This window comes from Monodelphis domestica, chromosome 2 (genome assembly GCF_027887165.1).
Source record: "Monodelphis domestica isolate mMonDom1 chromosome 2, mMonDom1.pri, whole genome shotgun sequence".
NCBI lineage: Eukaryota > Metazoa > Chordata > Mammalia > Didelphimorphia > Didelphidae > Monodelphis > Monodelphis domestica.
Window position 1 is genome coordinate 491,588,201 of NC_077228.1, and position 20,262 is coordinate 491,608,462.

At 35.9% G+C, this 20,262-nt stretch overlaps 1 protein-coding gene across 1 annotated transcript in view; it reads right to left on the reverse strand.

Annotated features, from left to right (window-relative positions):
• Positions 1-20,262, reverse strand: part of WARS2 (tryptophanyl tRNA synthetase 2, mitochondrial) — a 77,696-nt gene that overhangs the window by 17,370 nt on the left and 40,064 nt on the right. Inside the window, exons 2-4 of the mRNA XM_007485286.3 lie at positions 16,716-16,973; positions 4,799-4,879; positions 3,101-3,186 (exon numbers count right to left, since the gene is read on the reverse strand). Of these exons, the coding sequence (XP_007485348.2) occupies positions 3,101-3,186; positions 4,799-4,879; positions 16,716-16,973 (425 nt within the window). The remainder of the gene's footprint in view (positions 1-3,100; positions 3,187-4,798; positions 4,880-16,715; positions 16,974-20,262) is intronic.

The following is a 20,262-nucleotide window of genomic DNA, read 5'->3' on the forward strand; positions in this document are numbered from 1 at the left end:
AATCGTTATTGGCAAGTGACACTAATACCTGGGGGACAGAAGTGCAACTTTAGGGCCTGGCAAGAATAGATATCTGCATAATGAGACAGTATGAGCTTACCCAACCATGTCTACAGTAAATCATAAACAGATGTGGCAACATCTGGTCTTTTTGTTTTATTTTTTCTTTTTAAAGAAAGGGGAGGGAGTATATTCAGAACCTCAATCTAGTCTCCAACCAAGAGAGTGTATGCCAGACTATGAAATTCCTGGTAGTTGATTTTTGCCAATCTTGCTTAGATTTTTACCCCTTTCTGCCAGTTAATTAATTATTCTTGGTTTCTCTACATTTGTGCAGGATGGTCACTCATGCCTGGATGGGTCTCTTTCTTAACCTCTCCCTCTTGTTCCCTTCAAGGCTCAACTCAACTGCCATCTCCTGCAAGTGGTGTTTTTTGATTTCCTGAGTTATTAATATTCTCCCCAACTCCTACCTCTCCACATTTCTGTGTACTTATTTTGTATGTATAGCTTGTATTTACTTATCTGTGAATGCACTGCAAGCCCCCAGTAGAATATATGCTCATTTTTGTCTTTGTATTCCCAAGTGTTGAGGGCCTCACAGTGTTTGGCACATGGACACTAAAGAAATACTTATTGGTCCATTATTCTATATATTTTGGTGTTTGATTATATTTTATTTAGCACTTTCATGTAAGTTGTTCTGGATGGCTTCCTGCTTTGTTTCAGGTATGTCTAACTAAACTCCTTATGGATAATGACTCAGAATGAGAATCTAGTAATCCAGGCTCTAATCTAGGTTCTGCCTCTAAATAGGAGGGTAAAAAAGGAGCGTGGATGGAGAATACATTTGATTTCTAAGATCTTCTCTGGCTTTTAAATTCTATGATTATAGCAATCATATCATATGTTTTTTGGCACATCTATAGAATTTGGGACAGTGCCAGGCACATCATAGATGCTCAATAAATACTTTTCTTTCTAACTGTCTTTGGATCAATGAACTTTCTCAATACCATCCTTGAATCCCTAAGAATTCATTACTTTTATGGTTTCCCATATTTTTGTATTGGAGTTTCTTCACTTTAGTGGTTCTACAAACAAACCCTTGATCACAGAACATACAGAAAACCATGAAAGATACCTAAAAATATTTTAGATTCTAAAAACTAGTTTCAATAAAGAACCTGTTCTTTGCACCATACTTGATTCCTCTTGAAGACCAAGAAGGCATGAATGATTTGGGGTGAATCAGAGTCCCTGTATTTAGGTAGAAATATAATTTTTAGGTTATGATCATGGTCCCTATATGGCTATTGTAAAGATAGGATTAACTCTTCCCTTGCCTATTTTTAGCTAAACAAATCAAGAATTCAAAGCACCCCTATTTAACACTAAGTAAGAGAATTCACAAATCACTTACTAGAGTAGAATAAGCTCACACCTCCAAAGGCTATTGCCACCTGCCTTAGGCAGTGCTAGGCAAATTGAAAGGCTGCAATTGGTTCCCATAAAGTGGGGAAGGGACAGGAAGTGACATGAAAAAAGGATTATAAAAAGTCCTGAACTTCCTGACCAGGGACCTTCACCTTTGGACTTCTTTAAACTTCTCCTTTGGAGTTCGTCTTTGGAGACACTGCATCGGTGAGCTGTACTGAAGGAGGAGGCTCTTTCCCTGGATCCTGCGTTGGCTTGCTGGGTGAGTAGCAAGCCTTTCTTTCCTGGATTCTGGAGAGATTAGTTCCAGAGATTCCTGCCTTAGCTTTGGAGGAGGCTGCATTGGTGGAACTCTAGCTGAAGACACCACCAGACTTCTGGATGAGGATTACTGGGAAATCTATGTGGGAATAAGGGATGTGGGGAAGCCCCTGTGGGGCTAAACCTTACTTCACTGGAGAAGGGCTGGGTAGGCTTATTAGAATCTGCCTCTTTATCTACATTTTTCTACTTTCACTCTTTCTACCTCTTCGTAAATAAAGCTGCTACAAGTCATTTTGACTTAAGCCATAATATTTTTAAATAAGCGACCATAATATTACTTTAGAACATTCATATCAGCATAAAAACTTAAATTTAAAGTCTTACACTATGGATATGCATCTTCTGTTAAATCTAATCAAGTGGATATTTACAGAATAGAAGCTGAGGAACTCTTTACTAATGTAGCTTGGATTATCCTGTAAAATGAACTAGCAAATGCATGGTCAGTCTGGGAGATCTATCCCACTATCAACCCAAAGCCTATCTAAAAGATATGAAATATGAAGTGTTATTTACTTTGGCATTCTTACTTATAGAATGATTAGATTTCACCCTACATTACTCACACTACAATGGACTCAAAATTATGGCTATTAACAGAAATACTTTTTATTTCTATATGAGTGTTGACCTAGTGCTCTTTAAGTAAACATTAATTCATTTTTGGAATACTAACTCTGTGAGGAGAGTAAGCACTAAGCATTGTAGGGTTTTTTTCAGTTGAAGAAATGGAGGCACAGAAAAACATATTCACTTATTCAAGACCACATAGAGAATCAATATTTATTAATAACAGGGATTGAACAAAGCTAGTGAGTCAGTGAGGTGGCAGAGGGGATTGAGCACTGTGCTTTCTATCAGGAAGATCTGAGTTCAAACTTTATGCTAGATACTTAGTAGCTATGCGGTTCTGGGAAAGTCACCTAATCTCTGCCTCAGTTTCCTCATCTGTAAAATGGGAGTAATAATAGCACCTACCTCCTAGAGTTGTTATGGGGACCAAATGAGATAATATTTACAAAGGGATTGACACACTTTAAATCATTATATAAATGCTATTTATTAAATATTTATTAATACTAGGAAACTGAATTGAGACAGCTCAATTTATTTCATGTTCAGGATTGGGTATTCTCTAATTTAATTCCTAATAATTCAGAATGAATATAAATAAATGCCTACATGCAAAATAATTCAAGCCTCTAATCTCTTTCAGCAACCTGACCCACTGAATTATAATGCCTATTCACATACTTATATTTTTAAAAGTTTAGTCTTCTTATAGATTGCTGATAGAATAAACAAGATTGTATAATTCAACTCACCATTTCTTACTTACTTGTATAACAGAATGTCTGCAGCTTGAAGTACAGGATATGTGAAGAGACCCACTGTGCCCTCTTGTTTCAGGCTAGCATTTTTCCTCTGTGGGCAAGAAAAAAAGGTTGGAAAATTCAGACCTCTGGCTAATCAAACTATTAAACTACAGACATTTCTAAACTTAGGGACATAGTATAGTAAAGTAGAAAATGCAGAAGAGTATGAGTAAGGACCCTTGGGTTCTAGGCCCAATTCTGTTATATATACTTTCTCTGTGTGATTTGGTAGCTCACTTAATCTTTCTGAAATGCAGTTGTTCCATTGGTAAAATAGGAATAATATCTGTCCTGCTTACTTCATATGGTTCTTGAATAAGGAACTAGGGAGATACAGATGAAAAATTTTCATACACTGACATGTAATGCAAATGCAAAAAATTCATTCCTTCAATTCATTCGGTGAGAATTTATTAGCCAACCATAGTGTGCCAGGCACTGGAGATACAAAAACAAAAATGAAATTGTTTCTTCTTTTAAGGAATTTATTTCTATTACAGGGAAATAACATGCACTTGGAAAAGCAAATACAAAATCTATTGAGTTCACATTAGATGTAGGGGAGGATCTGGATAAGAATGACAGAGAATAAATAATCTTTTCCATTGAAGAAAACAGCCATGTTGATAGGATCCCAGATACATGGGCATATTGAAGGAGAAATGCCTTGTAGGGTAAAGCACTGAGAGATGGTAAGAACTGAAGAGGAATACTGAAAAGGAGAGCTGATGAGGAAAGAATTGTTGAGTGCTTTTTCAGAACCATCAAAAGGGAAGGCACTCTGATTTGAGATGATGAGAACCAAGTCAAACCTTAGGGCTTCAACATGTTGCCATTTTGTTTCTTCCCAGAGATCTTGAAAGATTTGGTAATGCCATCTTTTAATTAAACACTAGCACTTCAACATATTAACTTGTTCTTTGTGTAACTCCTGTTTGAGAACATCAGTTTCGGAGGAAACAATGACAATTCTGAAAACTTGCAAGGTGGACAGATGCCTGTAAATGGGATCAGTGTTGATGTGATTGGAGACTTTCTAATTTTAGTTTATCATATCACAAAAATAAATGGAAGTAAAGAACTATGAGTTATCTCAACTTAACTAATATAGTCGAGCTTCCTTGAGAAAGTGTAACCTTCATTTTACTGTGGATTTGAACTGTTGCCTGGACCTATTTTGTTTAAATGTTACATAAAAATGTTATTTCCCTTCTCCCCACAATGAACACATTCTTGCCTTGCCATCAATTTGTTCTGGTAAGGATGGAACACAGATTCCAGGAGCAATGGATCCAGACTGTTAAAATCATAATAGGGAGGGTTCAAGGTCATTAGCAACTTAAATACAAAGCAGACTCTGGGTCATCTGTTCTGAGATTCAGAGCAAGAAAAACCATAGATTCATAGAATTTTGAAGCTTGAAGGGCCTTGAGAGTCTAACCACATTGTTTTAACTGTGGCCTAGTGATGTTAGGTGACATGCCACTTACTAGCTTGCCAAAGTTAGCACAGTTAGTTAGATGAACTAGAAACCGCAATTCTTGTGATACGGTAAGACAGGCCAATTCAGTGGTTAAAACAGAAGTATGTAGAAAAGAAAAAAAAATCCATAATGATGGCATTTAAATTTATTTTATGTTTCCTGCTTTGAAAATATTTACCTTCCACTGGGGTAAATTTTGTAACCATGACATTCTGACCAGACATCCAAAGATCCAACCTAATTCAGAGTGCTCTGGCACCTAAGGAAATGAGAAATTACATTATGAATATATTGCAAATATTTTACTGTATATAAAACAACGAGATAAAGTTAATCGAGTATTATTCCTAAATACCTAGAATACTGAGGAACTTTGGCAGTGAAAGGAAGACAAAAGGGTTTGGCTTTGACTATTACATTTAGATGCTAAAGAAAGGTGCTGGATAAAAATAATTGAAACTTGAGCTATTTGGTATAGGAATCATTAGTCTGAAAAGTAGCAGAGATGGTGTCTCCACTCTTAAGGAATATTTCTTTTCCACATTTTTTTCCTTTTCACTGTGGCCTCTCCTCCTACCCAAAACTACTAAGAGGGCCAAGTTAGTCTGTAAAGTCTCTGAGTATTGAGAGGAGGGCCCCAAGGAATGGGTTGGGAGCTCTTTCAAATTATTTCCTCAAATTCGCTGAACTTATGGGGGTGGGGGGGTTCTTGTCAAAGGACTTTGTTAAAAGCTGAAAACAAAGTTGGGGTTGACTCTTGGGTCCAGGGCAAATTCCTTCTGATGATCTAGAGTTTTATTTAGGGCAGGGCATCCCATTCCCAGCCCTTGGGATTCCCAGTCCTTCATTAACTACAGCTTCTTATCCATGTGATTGCTTTAAAAAGCCGAGATTGCTTCCAACTCTGAAAAGTGACACCAAATGTGTTCTTTGTGGGTTTTGTGAAGTGAACAGAGAGAATGACATTGACTCAGCTCAGACTTGTTTCACTAAGAAGGATTCACCATCTGGAGAAGGAGGGTTTTCCTCTCTCTTTTTTCCCCCAACCCCTCAACAAGCCACAGAGAAAGAAAGGTTGTTTTTCACTTGTTTGACAAGAACCCTCTCATAAAGCTATGCAACTCACTGAGCTGTCTCCATCATCTTCCTTCCAAGGCAGCATTTGGGTTTCATTGAGGGCAGTGGCTTTGACAATGTCTGCAAATTGCTAACTGCTGCTGTAAACAAACATCTATCAGACAAAAACCATAGCCTAGGCTATAGCAAAATGCACTTCCATTAGAAACTAATCCAATGAAAGCTGTATTGGGCATAGGGAGGGGAGAGGATTTGGTGAGAGAGGAGTTACTTTTTCTTTAATGAACTGAGCAGAAGGAATGAAAATATAGGCAAACAAGCATAGACATATGGGGAAAACCAAGAAAATTTCTTCCTTTGCTATCTAAATATGATCTCTGTTGATGGACTGCAAAAAGCCACCACTGTGTTTCAATGAAGTGAACTGTTTTCCTTGGAGAAATCTTATATTTGGACATATGATATGAAAACCATTTAATATTTCATGGGGGATTCTCTTGATATTGCCCAAACAAGGGGAATCAAGTTAATTTACCTAATAATGATAAAGAGAAAGTAGGCAAAGGGTCAAAACCAATTTTTTTTTCATCTTACTTTTGATAACTTTTAGATTAATAACATAATTTGAGTCTCGGCTCTCTTACATTTTACATTTAACACAAAACTACAAATATTTAGATTTCCAGCAGTGATTAATATGAAATTTTGCTATCTGAATAGGATAATTTGTGAAATACATTGTAAAAACACAAGAAAAATAATAGCAGAATATAGAACATAGAACAACCTAAATGGTTTCATGAAGAACTACCACTACTATTTTAGAAAGGGGAAAATGAAGACATGGAGTTGATAAAATGACTTGTTGGACATCCATATAGTAAACTAAATATGATGATTAGACTACTGTTGAAGATTTCTCATCTCACCAAAACCAAAGAATTTTAGATTCTTAAGGTTTGTTTAGAAAAGACTCTCATTAAAGGCCAAATGATGGGATATTATTTGGGGAGGAGTATCCTCCAATTTTTTTTTTTAACCACAGTGTCAGTATTTAGCCTAGCAGGTTGGACATGAACAAACAAACTAACACTTTATTTGAGAAGTGAGGATAAAATGGTTGTAGCATATTATATAGAAGGAATTGTTTAGGCAATACAGCATAAATGATTCAATCAAAGAAATAAAAGAGGAACTACTCACATAGTTAAAAGCAGAGAATGACCAATAGATCACTCATATGTTCTACTGGTATCCATGCAAAATAAAATATTTAGTAGAGGGACTCAGTGCATGGGAGGACCCTTTGAGGGGTAGATCATAGGGAGGATATAGAGCAGACCCGTGAAGTATCAGCAATTCTGGACAGCCTGCAATCTGGACCCCTGGAGGGAGAACTCACATTGATGAGAACATAGATCCATCCAAGTACCAAGGTAAATTGATGGTTTGAACTGGGGACAAAAGGACAACAATGATATTTGTGTGGTGCCTACCCTTTCAGTGCCTTATTATTGCTATGACAGAAAATCTACAAGTAATGATTGCTTGCACTGTAATCTTTTAAATCAATTATGACTCTGAAACTTGTGGTGGATTCTCATATCAGACATAGCCTCTGCCAATGTCATTGGCTCATAATAGCAAATAGGCTGATCTCTAGATGAAAACAAGAGGTGGTAGGGGAACTATGGAGACCTAAGAAATATATCCAGCAAAATCACCAGCTCTTATAAGGAGCCAAAGGTTTCCCAGAGTTAAATTAATGCAGGCCTTCCAGTTCCGAGGATTGTTTTGTGAATAAGGTTAAGAAAATTTAGAATGTGAGAGGACGCTGAAAAGAGGCAACTGGGCTAAAGATGGAAAGAGATCCTTCCCAAAACACCTGGGAAGAGCAAAAGAAATCCAACATTGGGCCGGCAATGCTGTATCAGATGATGCTAAAAGATACAGCTGCCCAGGATCAATCAAACCCATTCAAGCAATCACCTAGGGCATTAAAACCTGGATGGGAGCCTTAAGATACTTTCTTGTCTCCCAGGACCTGTCTATTTCCTATGTAAATATTATCTTCCCAGGAAGTATTTCCTGTAGTTTGGCTAAAGATACTTGGAAAATTATTCAGACTCACAAATTCCCATTTATCACTTCCTCTCAAAAACGAGCAATTTCATGCTGAGTTATTTTCACTAGACTCATCATCCCCATGACAAATCTCCTTAGCAGAAACCTTGTTCTAGAATCTGATTTTAATTAAAAAGCTCTTGTATCAACCAATAACTCTCACACTGACTAAATCCACTATCTTTAATTGGCCCGCTTATGTTTGTTTTTGCCAATGTTCATCCTCTTTTGTGTACACTTGGATTTCCTTACACTTTTCTCCAAGTCCAACATTTCCAAAATCTTGCACAGTCAACAACTTTCATCTGCTTTACTACTAACCAAAGGTTATCTCCTGTGCTTTAGGATTTTTCTTCTATGGATCTCAAAAATTTAGTACAGTTTGTTCAGTTACCTGCATTAACATAAGAAAATTTAACTTAAAATGGCAGACTGAATCTAATAATAATTAAATATTTTTGCCATTTGACTTTGAAATTTATTTTTGTATTAAATTTATATATTATAATAATATACTAGGTGGCTAGGTGGTAGCACTAGGCCTTTCTGGAGGCAGGAAGATGAGACAATCTCAGATACTAGTTGTGTGACCCTGGCCATGTCACTTAACCATTTACCTCAATTTCCTCATCTGCAAAAATGAGCTATAGAAGGAAATTGCAAAACAATGTATTATCTTTTCCATATTTTCATGTTTTGGAAGAAGATACATACCACAAATGACAACCAAAAAAATAGAATAGCTAATATTTTGTGCCCCAAAGCATTATCTTATTATTATCACATATTTATTATTATCTTATTGCTGTTATATTAATATTAAAACATCTCAGTTGATCCTTCCAACAATACTGGGAAGTGCTATTATTATCTCCATTTTACAGGTAAGGAAACTGAGGCAAACAAAGGTTAAGTGACTTGACCTGTGTCACTCAGCTAGCATGTGTCAGAGGCCAGATTAAAATTCAGGTCTTCATGCATGATCCAGTGCATCACCTCCAGGTGCCTCCTGGAGATCCAGGCACCTAATTGCCTCATATAATTATTTCTGATGTTCCTAAGAATTCAAGTAAAATAAAAACCATGTAGCCCTATTGCTGGATCATTGAACTGAGCAGATCTTAGAGGCCATTCAGTCCAACCTCTTCAGTTGTTAGATAGGAACCCAAGGCCCAGAGATGGCAAATAATTTGCTAAAAGTCAGGAATTAGGCTCATGTCTTGACTCCAAATCCAGCACTCTTTCCCATGGCATCAAGTTGGAGGGTGATAACAGGCTGTATACATCCCTATGCTGAACTTTGTTTAAACAGCCTTGAAATCTATTATGTGTGAAAAATAAAATGTCTCCTAAGCATTCAAAGAACTAAGTTAAACAGACCTTCCCCACCTTACACCTGGAATAGTCTTGGTGGTTAAGTGTTTTGTTTTCAAAGAAACTCCACTCTGGTAAATGTGGTATACTGTGTCAGGGGCAGAACCTTAGAAATCAACAGAATCAGTAATTAAACCATTTTACTTTAGGTGTTATCAAAAAATTCAAAAGCAGAATTTGCTGGATTTCTGACTATCTTCCAGATAAGGTTATTATTCTTTGGCCATAAATGGATATTTCATAGGCAGGATAAATTATTATAGACACTATGGAATGCCCAGTTTGGTTTGCTATTTTAAAACTTTGATTGAATGACACATTTCCTTTGGTACTCCATGGTCTTTTCTTTTACAGTCCTGTAAAATGCATAATGAAAAATATTAATATTTCCTGTCTAAAAAATTGTGGTACGCAAATATAGGGGGATTTTATCTCATAATAAGAAATGATGAATATGCATAATCCAGTGAAGCACAGAGCTGTAAAAATAATGTATAAATTTACAACAATATAAATGGAAAGAATACTAGAAACAATACAAAACAAAAACATGAAATTGTAGTCTCTGTAATAGACTATTATAATCAGGCTTGGCTGTAGGGATGAAAGGAGAAAGTTCTGTCCCCCCTGCCTTCTTTGTAGAGGTAGGGGACACTGTGTATACTGGCAGATTGAAGTAATGTGTTGGTTAAATTAGTTTGGCTGAACAGTGTAAAAAATATCGTTATTTAAATTGCAAAGTTAAATTCCTTTTGAGAAGAATTTTAGGTAAAGAAGATACTACCTCTTTGAATCCAGAAACTGAACTGTTGGAGAAGATACCATGAAGAAGCCTCCAGACCAGCCAGCTGCACGAAAATTGAACTTTGGGTGTAGTTGATTGAACATTTATTTGTATGTATACTTTTATGCCAAAGGGGACTGCCCCCTAACTGGCTTTCTGTCAATGCATCCAGTAATTATTGGTTTTGTTCTCTTTTTTTGTCTTGTCCTCAAATTATTGTAATCTTTAAATTGATTATGTTTTTATGATCCTTTGGGGAAGGACTTCTTCCCAGAGGATCAAACGGGGGGAATGTAAAATTGAGATTTGAACTCTGGACTCCATTCCCCAGGAGTCCTTGCTAGCTCCCAGAATGCCCTCTAATCTCACTGAATTCTCACCTGGGACGAGAACAAAATTTTATTTAAAGGGTCTTTCCTGAAGGCGGTGCTCTCTTGGACTTCCGTTTTGGGGCAGACGTGGCTCTTTCCATAATGTAGGTTATCTTGTCTAGGCCTGTGGCCTAGACACGTGTTTTTTCTTACTTGTATATTCTTAAATTCTCAACTTTTAATAAACCTCTAAAAAATATAATACTCCTTGCAGAGAGAAACTAATTTCTAACTGCCTCAGTCTCCCTTAAATTTTAACTGTTACAACAGCTTCTCCTCCCTCCTGGTCTACTCTCTAGCTTTCTTTTTTATTCTGTTAGAAGGGAAAGTTGTCTGGGGAAAAATATTGATGTGAAAACAACAATTAAAAATTTTAATGTCATTTTTACTTTATAGGAGAAGGAACTGAAACATAGGAAGAGTAAGAGATTTTTTCCAAGGTCAAAAAATATAGTGTTAGAGTAAGAAGTCAGACCCCTGTCCCTTAATTCCAAGACCAGTGCCACTTTCCCCAGAGAAGTGTGATTCCAAAATTAAAAGGTTGGAGATATGTTGCTAATGCCACATCTTTCACCTAGTTGCCAGGAGGATAAAGGTCTGACCATGTTACTCCCCTGCTCAGTAAGCTCCAGTGGTCTATCTTTATTACACATTTTTTTCCCTTCTTCTACACTCGATATTCCTGCCACATTGGCTTTCTTGTTCTTTCTCACATGGCAGTGCCATCTCCGTGCCTTTGTCCCATCTATCTCATTCCTGAAATGCACTCCTGACTTTCTCAGCTCTACCTTTTAAAATCTCTGATTTTCTTCCAAGTTTGGCTTAAGCATTACTTTCTCCATGAAGTTTTTCTTGATTCTCTTTTATTTCTTTTGTGTGTAGTCAGTTTAGAATATATATGTTGCATGTGTGCTTGCTGCTTGGATAAAAGGTAACTTATTAAACTCCTGGAGGGCAAGAATGGTTTTGTTTTTGTTGCTATTTCCCTGGCGCGTAGCTCTTCGTTGTTGCTCAGTGGTTTCAGACCTGACTCTTCATGATTCCATTTGGGGTTTTCTTGGCAGAGATACTGGAATGGTTTTCCATTTCCTTCTCCAGCTCATTTTACAGATGAGGAAACTGAGGCAAAGTTAAGTGATTTGCTCAAGGTCATCCAGTTAGTAAGTGTCTAATGCTAGATATGAACTCAGGAAGATGAATCTTCCTGATTTCAGTCCTTCACTGCTTAGCACTTAGAAGGCATTTAATCATTGTTTGTGGATTAACTGAGAACACCAGCAGGTTTTCTTCTTTTATATGGTTTGCAGAATGGTGCTATGTTAAAGAACACTGGATTTTGAGTCAAAGAGCTTGGGTTCTAACCCAAATTTTGCCAATTACCACCTGTGGGACACCCAGCAACTTTGGCAAATCCTTTAATTGTCTTTAGAGACCTCAGTTTGTTCATTTGTAAAAGAGAGGGGTTGGACTAGATGGCCTCTAAGGGCCCTTCTAGCTCTAAATCTATGATTCTACATAGCCTCCCACCATGAAAGAAGTAAAGTCAACCATCTAATTCTTCATGAGCTTATTATGAGCAATAAGAGTCACACATTAAGTTTCATTAGGCTGTCAGTTGTGGATGATTCAGAATGGCAGACTGGTTCTGCTTTGCCCTTCTCCCTTACTTTCCTTCCCAATTTTGGTTTCTGGGGTAATAATGCAGGACTCCATTCTAATTAGAGATTTCAGAAGGAATCCACAGTCATAGATTTCATCCATCTCTGCCTCCTCTCGTGCATATCTATCTGCCTGAATTGCTTTTGGACTCACTGAAACAATGAGAAGTCTGACAGATCAGGGCATCTCTCTTGGCTCTGATTGTGAGTTAGTGTCTCAAGTTATGTCCTCCACCTTTTATCTTCCATCTGCAATGATTACAATGTGGGCTAGGCAGCAGTTTAAAATGTGGAAACCCACAATTCAGAGACAGCTGTGGGAATCAGAGATTGGATCTATGTACAGGCCTGCTGGAAATAAAAGACCATTGACTTCAGCAATGCTAAGGAAACACCTACCAAACTCACACATACATATACACACACATGCACACACACGCACACACACACATACACACACCTTTCAGAAGAGAGGTAGTCAGTAAAATTCTCCACATATGGCAAACATATTTTAGGGGAAGCAACACGACCAGCAGCAAGAGGGAGAGAGAGAAAGAAAATAATGAGAAAAATCTTCAATGAGTCTAAATTGTTCCAGTCAGACTGTTCAGAAAGAATGCAAAGGAATGGAGACAAAAACTGTTGGTAAAAGCAGAATTACAGTTTTGAAAAACCATTTTTTACATTTATAATTATCTCCAGAAACAAAATAAAGATGAACAGGATTAATAATATAGAGAAATAATTTATTTTAAAGGAAAATCAAACCAAATAAAAATAGTATTTCAGATGTATCATACTTTCCATTACAGATATGTTCCTAAAAAGTCATATATAAATTGAATGATATTTTTCATTGATTCACATCATTTCAGAGATACTTTAATTGTTAATTAATCATCAGTTGACAGTGACTACAAAAACTTTAAATAGTTTAAAATATTAATTTTAGTGAATTATGAAGCAGGGCAGGAAATCAATATTTGAAGGATTAGTTAATCTTTACTTACCTTTTTAATAAGGCTATAATTTTCCCCATTAGATTTCAGAAAAACCAACCACATTTATGTTGCTTGCCATATCAAGAAAAAAAAAAACAAGTAGAGATGGGAGGTCCTAGGTTCAAATCTGGTCTCAGACACTTCCCAGCTGTGTGACCCTGGACAAGTCACTTAATTTCCATTGCCTAACTGCCTAGCTCTTACCCAATACACAGTATTGATTCCAAGATGGAAGGTAAGGGTTTTAAAAAAAACAGGAAGAGAGAATGTCAAAATTATTAAATGGTCATAGAGCCAAGGTAATTAGAAATGTGGCATTTAATCAAGTGATCTTAGTATAAGCCTATAGTGTTTATAAAAAATACATATAATTCAAAGGTAGTTTAGAATCAGATGAGCTGAATTAGGATACTGACTCTACCATTTAATCCCATTTAATTACTTATAAAATATAAGAATTGGATTAGATCAGTAGTTTTCATTTAGTGGTTCATGAACCCCTCTGGGGTTCATAAGTCTAAAATGTTCATGCAAAAAATTCTTTAATGGCACCTTAAGCAGTAAATGATTGCCCAATTGTGTAACAAATAAAATTTTTCTCTAAAAACAAGCATGTACACATTTGAAGAATTATGGGTTTGTCTCTGTAGGAATTTGAAGTTGCCACAGTCATGTACACACTCATTTTAGTGCTTATGCATTGATTTCAACAAATTCTGTCCACTTTTAAGTGTAGTATTTTAAATCTGTCACCAAATTGTTTCCAAACTGCCACAAGGATTTGATAATCAAGAACAAATTGATTCCTAATGGATGGTGAGATGTAGGTGCATCCCCTCATTTGTACACTGTATATAGCACCAGATTAGCTCCCTCATTCTTCTATGTTACCCTGTAATCATACAGCATCAGCTACATTATCACATGAGAAAGATGCTATGAATGTTTGCATTCTTGCAGCATAAGTATTAGGCAGTCTGAAATGATCCACAGTTGATAATACTGGATGAATATGTGCATTACAGGATTTTCAAATAAACCAAATAGTGACATTGGTCAGTTATTTAGCAAAGTTTCTGCAAAGCTGTGGCTGATATGCCAATGTTAGAAGAAAAGAAAGTCAAATCTAGAGATGTTTTTCCAGCTTACAAAGGTTAATTTATATATAAACATTGTTAAAAATGAGGCAATACTTGCAAGTGAACTATAAATAGACTTATGTAATATTGCAATTGTTATTAAAAAATAAATATTTTATAGGGTAACTATCAATTCATTTTTTATTCATTGATTAGGAGGCTAAAAATTAAGCAAATGAGTTTCCATTCTTTGGCAAAGGGAGCTTTTTATAATTTTTCCTATCATTTTCCACCATGCATCTGTGTGAGCAAACATTCTCACTTTATTCTTGTTTTATATCAAGATACAGAAATAATCCTAGTAAGGGTTTATGGAACCAGATCTAAGACTGTCTGTTTGGTATTGAGCCAAATATTGCAAACCATTTTTAAATAAAGTATAAGAATGAAATTAAGTTTATGTACAATTATATTATATTAAGCAGTTTCCGGGTTTTAACTAATTTCACTGTATATGTTACGTGTAGTCAAAAAATACACATGAAATGTAAAATGAAGAAATTTAATACGAAATCTTGCAGATAACTAATAAATATATAATAAATATATAAGGTCTTACTGGATTTCTTCTTTTAATTTTTATAGAATTTCCCACATAAAATATTGATAATTATTTTATAATTAGCTTTAAATTTTATATTTATATAGTTTTCACAATTACATTAGAATAAAATTTTATATTTTGTAATTATAATTACATAATGAAAATTGCAATTTGGAATTTTTAGGGGTAAAAATTGTCATTGGAAGCATTTAATGAATAAATATTATGAATTGTTAAATTATTATGAATATTAAGAATATTATGAGTAAAATGTTAAATTTTCTTGGGGATTCACAACATATTTTGTTGTTGGTGGGAGGTATTTGTAGAATGAAAAATGTTGGGAACCCTTGGACTAGATGATCTCTAAGGTCTCTTCCAGGTCCAAAATCCTATTATTCTGGATCCATGTTTTCATCTACTAGACAGTTGGTGATCTATGTTGGTGTTAGTAATCTATGGCATGCATGCCAGAGGGGGATGCTCCCTTTCCCCTCTGCATACATGTCTGAGGACATTTCTCCATCACCCACCCCTCTTCCCAGCAGCCCGATGGGAGTGCTTTCTTTCTCCCCTGTCTGGGAGAAAGCTGGGGGGCTCACATGTGGCATGAAGATTGTAGTTTGGGCACTTAGGCTCTAAAAGGTTCACCATTACTTCTATAAGTTAATAATAATAACCTTTAATTGTTAGTGAATTTTGTAGAATTTATGAAGCAAGTTGAGAAAAGGAAAATTTTGGCTGGCAATTTGGAATTAGAGTTACAGATGTCAAACTCTCCGGAGTTTCTAGTCAAGGAGAATGTGTGTGGTTTTAGCTCTGAAGAAAACATTAAAAAATCAGTAAGAGGTTGAGAAGAAAATTCTTTCTTTTAAAATCGTATTAGCTGTTATTTTATGAAGGAACACCATAAAGAGGAATTTGATGAAAAGTTTGCCATCCTTTCTGGAGACATTGATTCCTATGATGGCTGAAGACAAAGGAAAAAAAAGAAAAATTTATTTCCTGAGAAATTTAATTTAATTCCTTTCTCAATAAGAAAGGATTCTCAAGAGGCTTTAATTGGCATTTTAAGTGAGCTGAATAATGAAGTGAGTTTATAGAAATGAAGAGCATTTACATATGTAATATAGGCTTGTGGTGATTCTGGCTATGCTCATTTACAGTTAAAATGATGTAAATAATTCTATCTTTGCTTCATTATAATTCACTACCCAATCAAAACTTATATCTTTTCACTTCTCCCTTCACCACCCTCTCCTTGTCATTCTTTTGCAAAGGAGGGAGATATACAGGTCTAAGGTACTACATATTTTCAGGTGTTTCTTAGATGTATGAATTGATTTTGCTGAATGCCTTTCTTTCTCATTTTCTTTTAGAAACAATATTTGCTTATAGGTGATGGATGATTTTTCTAGGAGGAGGAAGGTAAGGAAAATCTAGGTAATGTAAAAACAAAAGATATCAATAAAATTTATTTTTAAAAACTTGATTATTTCTTTATTAGAAGACTTTATGGGTCTATACCTCTGGGTTCCTGGATCTATCTGATGGATAGACAAAGAGAAAATTAAATCATTCAAAAAAGTATCTAAAAGAACTCTAATGACTTTACTCTACCTTAGCTCAAGTAGGGGAGGTCTGGAGCACATCAAATTTCTAACTGGTCTCTCAAGAGACCTCCAAAAGTCCTGTTTCCTGAGAAGAGACGATGGATAACACCCAATGAATGGGATGTAGAAATGTCTCAATTACTGGAAAATAATAGACCCTAAATAGTAGACTCACTCTATTGTTAACAGTCTTAAGTTACAAGAAACATTTGTTAAATGACATTACTACATTTTTGTAACAAGTAAAGGAATCACAGAAGGAAAGGATCACCGTATGTGGCTACTGTAGTCATAACTGACAGAATCACCTATAACTATCTGAAAAACAAAAAGGAGGCAGAAGAATAATTCAATTTTTCCTGAAATACAATAAAAGAAGATTGTACAGAATTCTAACGTATAACACTGACCTGAGACTGTTGAAAAAGAATGCTTTTTTCTGGGTTTATGCCACAGGCAAGAAGGACAGCAGTTATGTCTAAGATGCTTTGGTGAAGAACAGCTGGATCTTGGGGAACAGTGATGGAATGGAGATCCACAATGCTGAACAGGACAGAGCTGCATTTTTCTTGTAGACTCACCCAGCTCTCAATGGCACCCAGGTAATTCCCCAGATGAGGGATCCCTGTGGGCTGGATGCCAGAGAATATCCGATGTATGCCATTATTCTAGAACAAAGGAAAACATTACTTCACATTTTTGAAGCCAAATTCTCTATAATTAACCAACATAAAAGATATTGTCACCATCATAATCCCATCTTGAGCACTTACTATTTGTAAAATACTTTAAAAAATACAAAGACAAGTTTAATAAATTTATGAACTAGTATGGAAGACAAGGTACATAGACAAAAGGTTAAACAACAAGAGAAGGAATCATATACTAAGTGCTAACTGAACAAAAAGGACAAATGTGATTAGAATTTAGAGGAAAGGGAGAGATCATTGTGGGGTAAGGCAAAGGCTTCCATCATACTGGCAAGGCTAGAAATACTATAATCTCTGTGTTTGAGGCTACTTAAATTATCTTATGAATAAGCAAGCAGAACAATAGAGTTGAGTTTAGGAAACTTGAAATTTATTTCTGGCCTCATCACTCTGACAAATTATTTAATTTTTCTGTATTTCAGTTTACCTCTATTTTTAATAAAGATAATATTTATCTTTTCATATGATCCAAAAGATTTGAGTTCTGAAGCAAATTTACAATTTATAATGTTTTGGTTATGGGTATGTTTCTTTGTTGGTTTGTACCTCCTAGTGGTTGAAACCATGATGGTAACATGAAAGAACAACTAGCAATAAAAAGCAGTTGGTTTTGATTTGTCTGAATAATTCTGCATTTCATAATGCAATAAAAAAGAACATTTATCAGAAAATGTGCATTCCTGAAAGAAAGGTGCTACAAAAATAAAATGTATTGTTACTGCTATGTATAACAAATGTGCAGGATAGAGATCTGGACCATTCCAGTCATCCTTCTTTTGTGGAACTTATTTTATCCTACCTTGTTCCTTATAAACATAGTATTGACTCCAAGACGGAAGGTAAAGGTTAATATTAAAAAAAAAAAAGATTTCTATGTTGAAGAAAAATGGTATTTCTGTTAGGCTCCAGAGAATAGAACCAGGAACAATGTGTGAAAGTTAAAATAGAAGAAAATTTAGGCTTGATGTCAGGGGAAACTTTATAATGATCAGAACTATCCCAAAATAGAATGAGTTACCTTGAGAGGCAGCAGGCTTTCGCCTCCTATGCACCCTCCCTGAAGGTCAGGTTCCTTCTGTGTGACAGGTTAGACTAGTTGGCTGCTAAAGTCCCTTCCAACCTTAAATTTTCTCTTTTTTTAAAAAACCCTTACCTTCTGTCTTGGAATTAATACTATATATTGGTTCCAAGGCAAAAGAATGATAAGAGCTAGGCAATGGGGGTTAAGTGACTTTAAAGTGACCTTAAAGACATTTAGGATAGTTTGCAAGGGGTTAAGGACTGTAGGTCTTTTGAGATCAATAGGAAAGAAAGAAAAATCCTTTTAAGTGTTAAGGGCACAACACTGTCTTAAGTGCTGCAGATACAAACAGAAAACAAGATAGTCCCTGCTTTAAATGAAAATGTTTTGGATATGAACTTGTAAGCATCGAAAGGTCAAAACTTTGAGGACTAGAAGTCTAGAAGCCTGAAGAATCCATGCCATTCTAAAATTTGTCCTGAGAAACCTAATTGTCCCAGCAGTGACTGAAAACAGCCTGGAAGTACAGTGATTTATCTACTGGTTAGGCTGAATTCAGTTAATTTGATGAGGTTAAATGCTATGTAAAAACCACTTTTAAGTTTGAATCTATTCTATCCAGTGACCAAGAATGTGCTTTGAAGTATAGGGCAGAAACACTTTGTACTTTTGTTCTTGCTATTTCTTCAGAGTAAAACATCCCTTTGTAAGAGTAAAACTGGGCTGCTAATCACTGGTGAATTGTGGAAATAACAAATGGGAGATCAAACTGATTTCACAACAGAAGAGATATACTTCATTTCCTTAGGTGTACTAGGAGAAAACTGAGGGGGAAGTTTAGTTTTGCTTTGAGGGCCTTACTTATCTGTGAGAATAGAGATAGGCATGAAGAGCCTTAGAATCCATAATGCCTAGGTATCCATATCCATTAGAATATCCTTCACCTTTTCTCCATTGCATTACCTGCTGAATTGATAATCCTTGTCTTCTCCAACAACTCAAAACTTTACATATCAAAACCAGAATTTATTATCTTATCCAAATTTCAACAACTTTATTACTGTAAAGGGAAGTACCATCTTCAGGGAGGCTTGACAAGTTGAATTTTACCTTCATAATATCTATATGCTATGTCACCTCCACTTAAACAACTACCACTTAGTCTTGTCCATAGAATGTTCTGAGTTCTGAATTCTCTCTCTCTTATTGCTCCCTCACCAAGTGGAAAGGCAAGAAATATAACATAAATTATACATGTGAAATCATGGAAAACATATTTCCATGTTAGCAAGATGCAAAAGGAGAGGAGGGGAAGGGAGGGAAGGAAAAGGGGGAAAGGAAGGGAAAAGGAAAGGAAAAAAATATGTTTCAATAATTCAGAATCTCAAACCTCTCTCTGGAGGTGGACAGGATTTTTAATATTAAGTCCTTTAGAAGTATCTTATATCACTGTACTGATTAGAATAACTAAGTCACAGTTGATCATCATACAATGTTGCTGTTACTATATACAATGTGTTCCTGGTTCTGTTTACTCACTTTGCATTAGTTCATATAAGTCTTCCCAGGTTTTTTTCTGAAAGCATCTTACTCATCATTTCTTAGAGCACAATGGCATTCCATCATAATCATATAATACAATTTGTTTGACCATTCTCTAGTTGATGAATATCTCCTTAATTTTGTAAGGGTTAAAAATTAGAGTTGGACTAAATTTATAAGAGTGTGGTCACCAGAAATTATTACTCCAGTCAGAATGACTTTATAGCAAATTATTTATAAAATAGAGAGAAAGAGTAAAAGTAAGGAAATGAGAGAGTAGATATTTACTCTGGTCCAGTCTGAACCAGGCAGGGCTTTAGAGGCTTCAGGAAAGGGGGCCCAGAGGTAAATTAAACAAGGGTTTTAGCCACAAGGTCTCCTCTAAGATGAGGTACCTCTCTGGAGGTTAGAACCTCCAGAAAAGCCAAGAAAGGGAATCAGCCTTTTTCACTCATCCACGTGGTAGTTCAAAGGGAAAATTGAAGAGCAGCCTGAGGTCCCAAGCCAGAGCTCCTTCAAGGTCAAGTTCCAAGGCGAAAGAGCTCGTCACAGAAAGTTCTTGTCACTTTTAAAGACCCTTCCTTTCTGTCACTTCCTGTGCCTTCCTTCCACTTTTATATGGACCAATGGCAACTTTAGCTTTGCTTCGGACTGCCCAGGGGGCAGTCAGTGGGTTTCTGATTC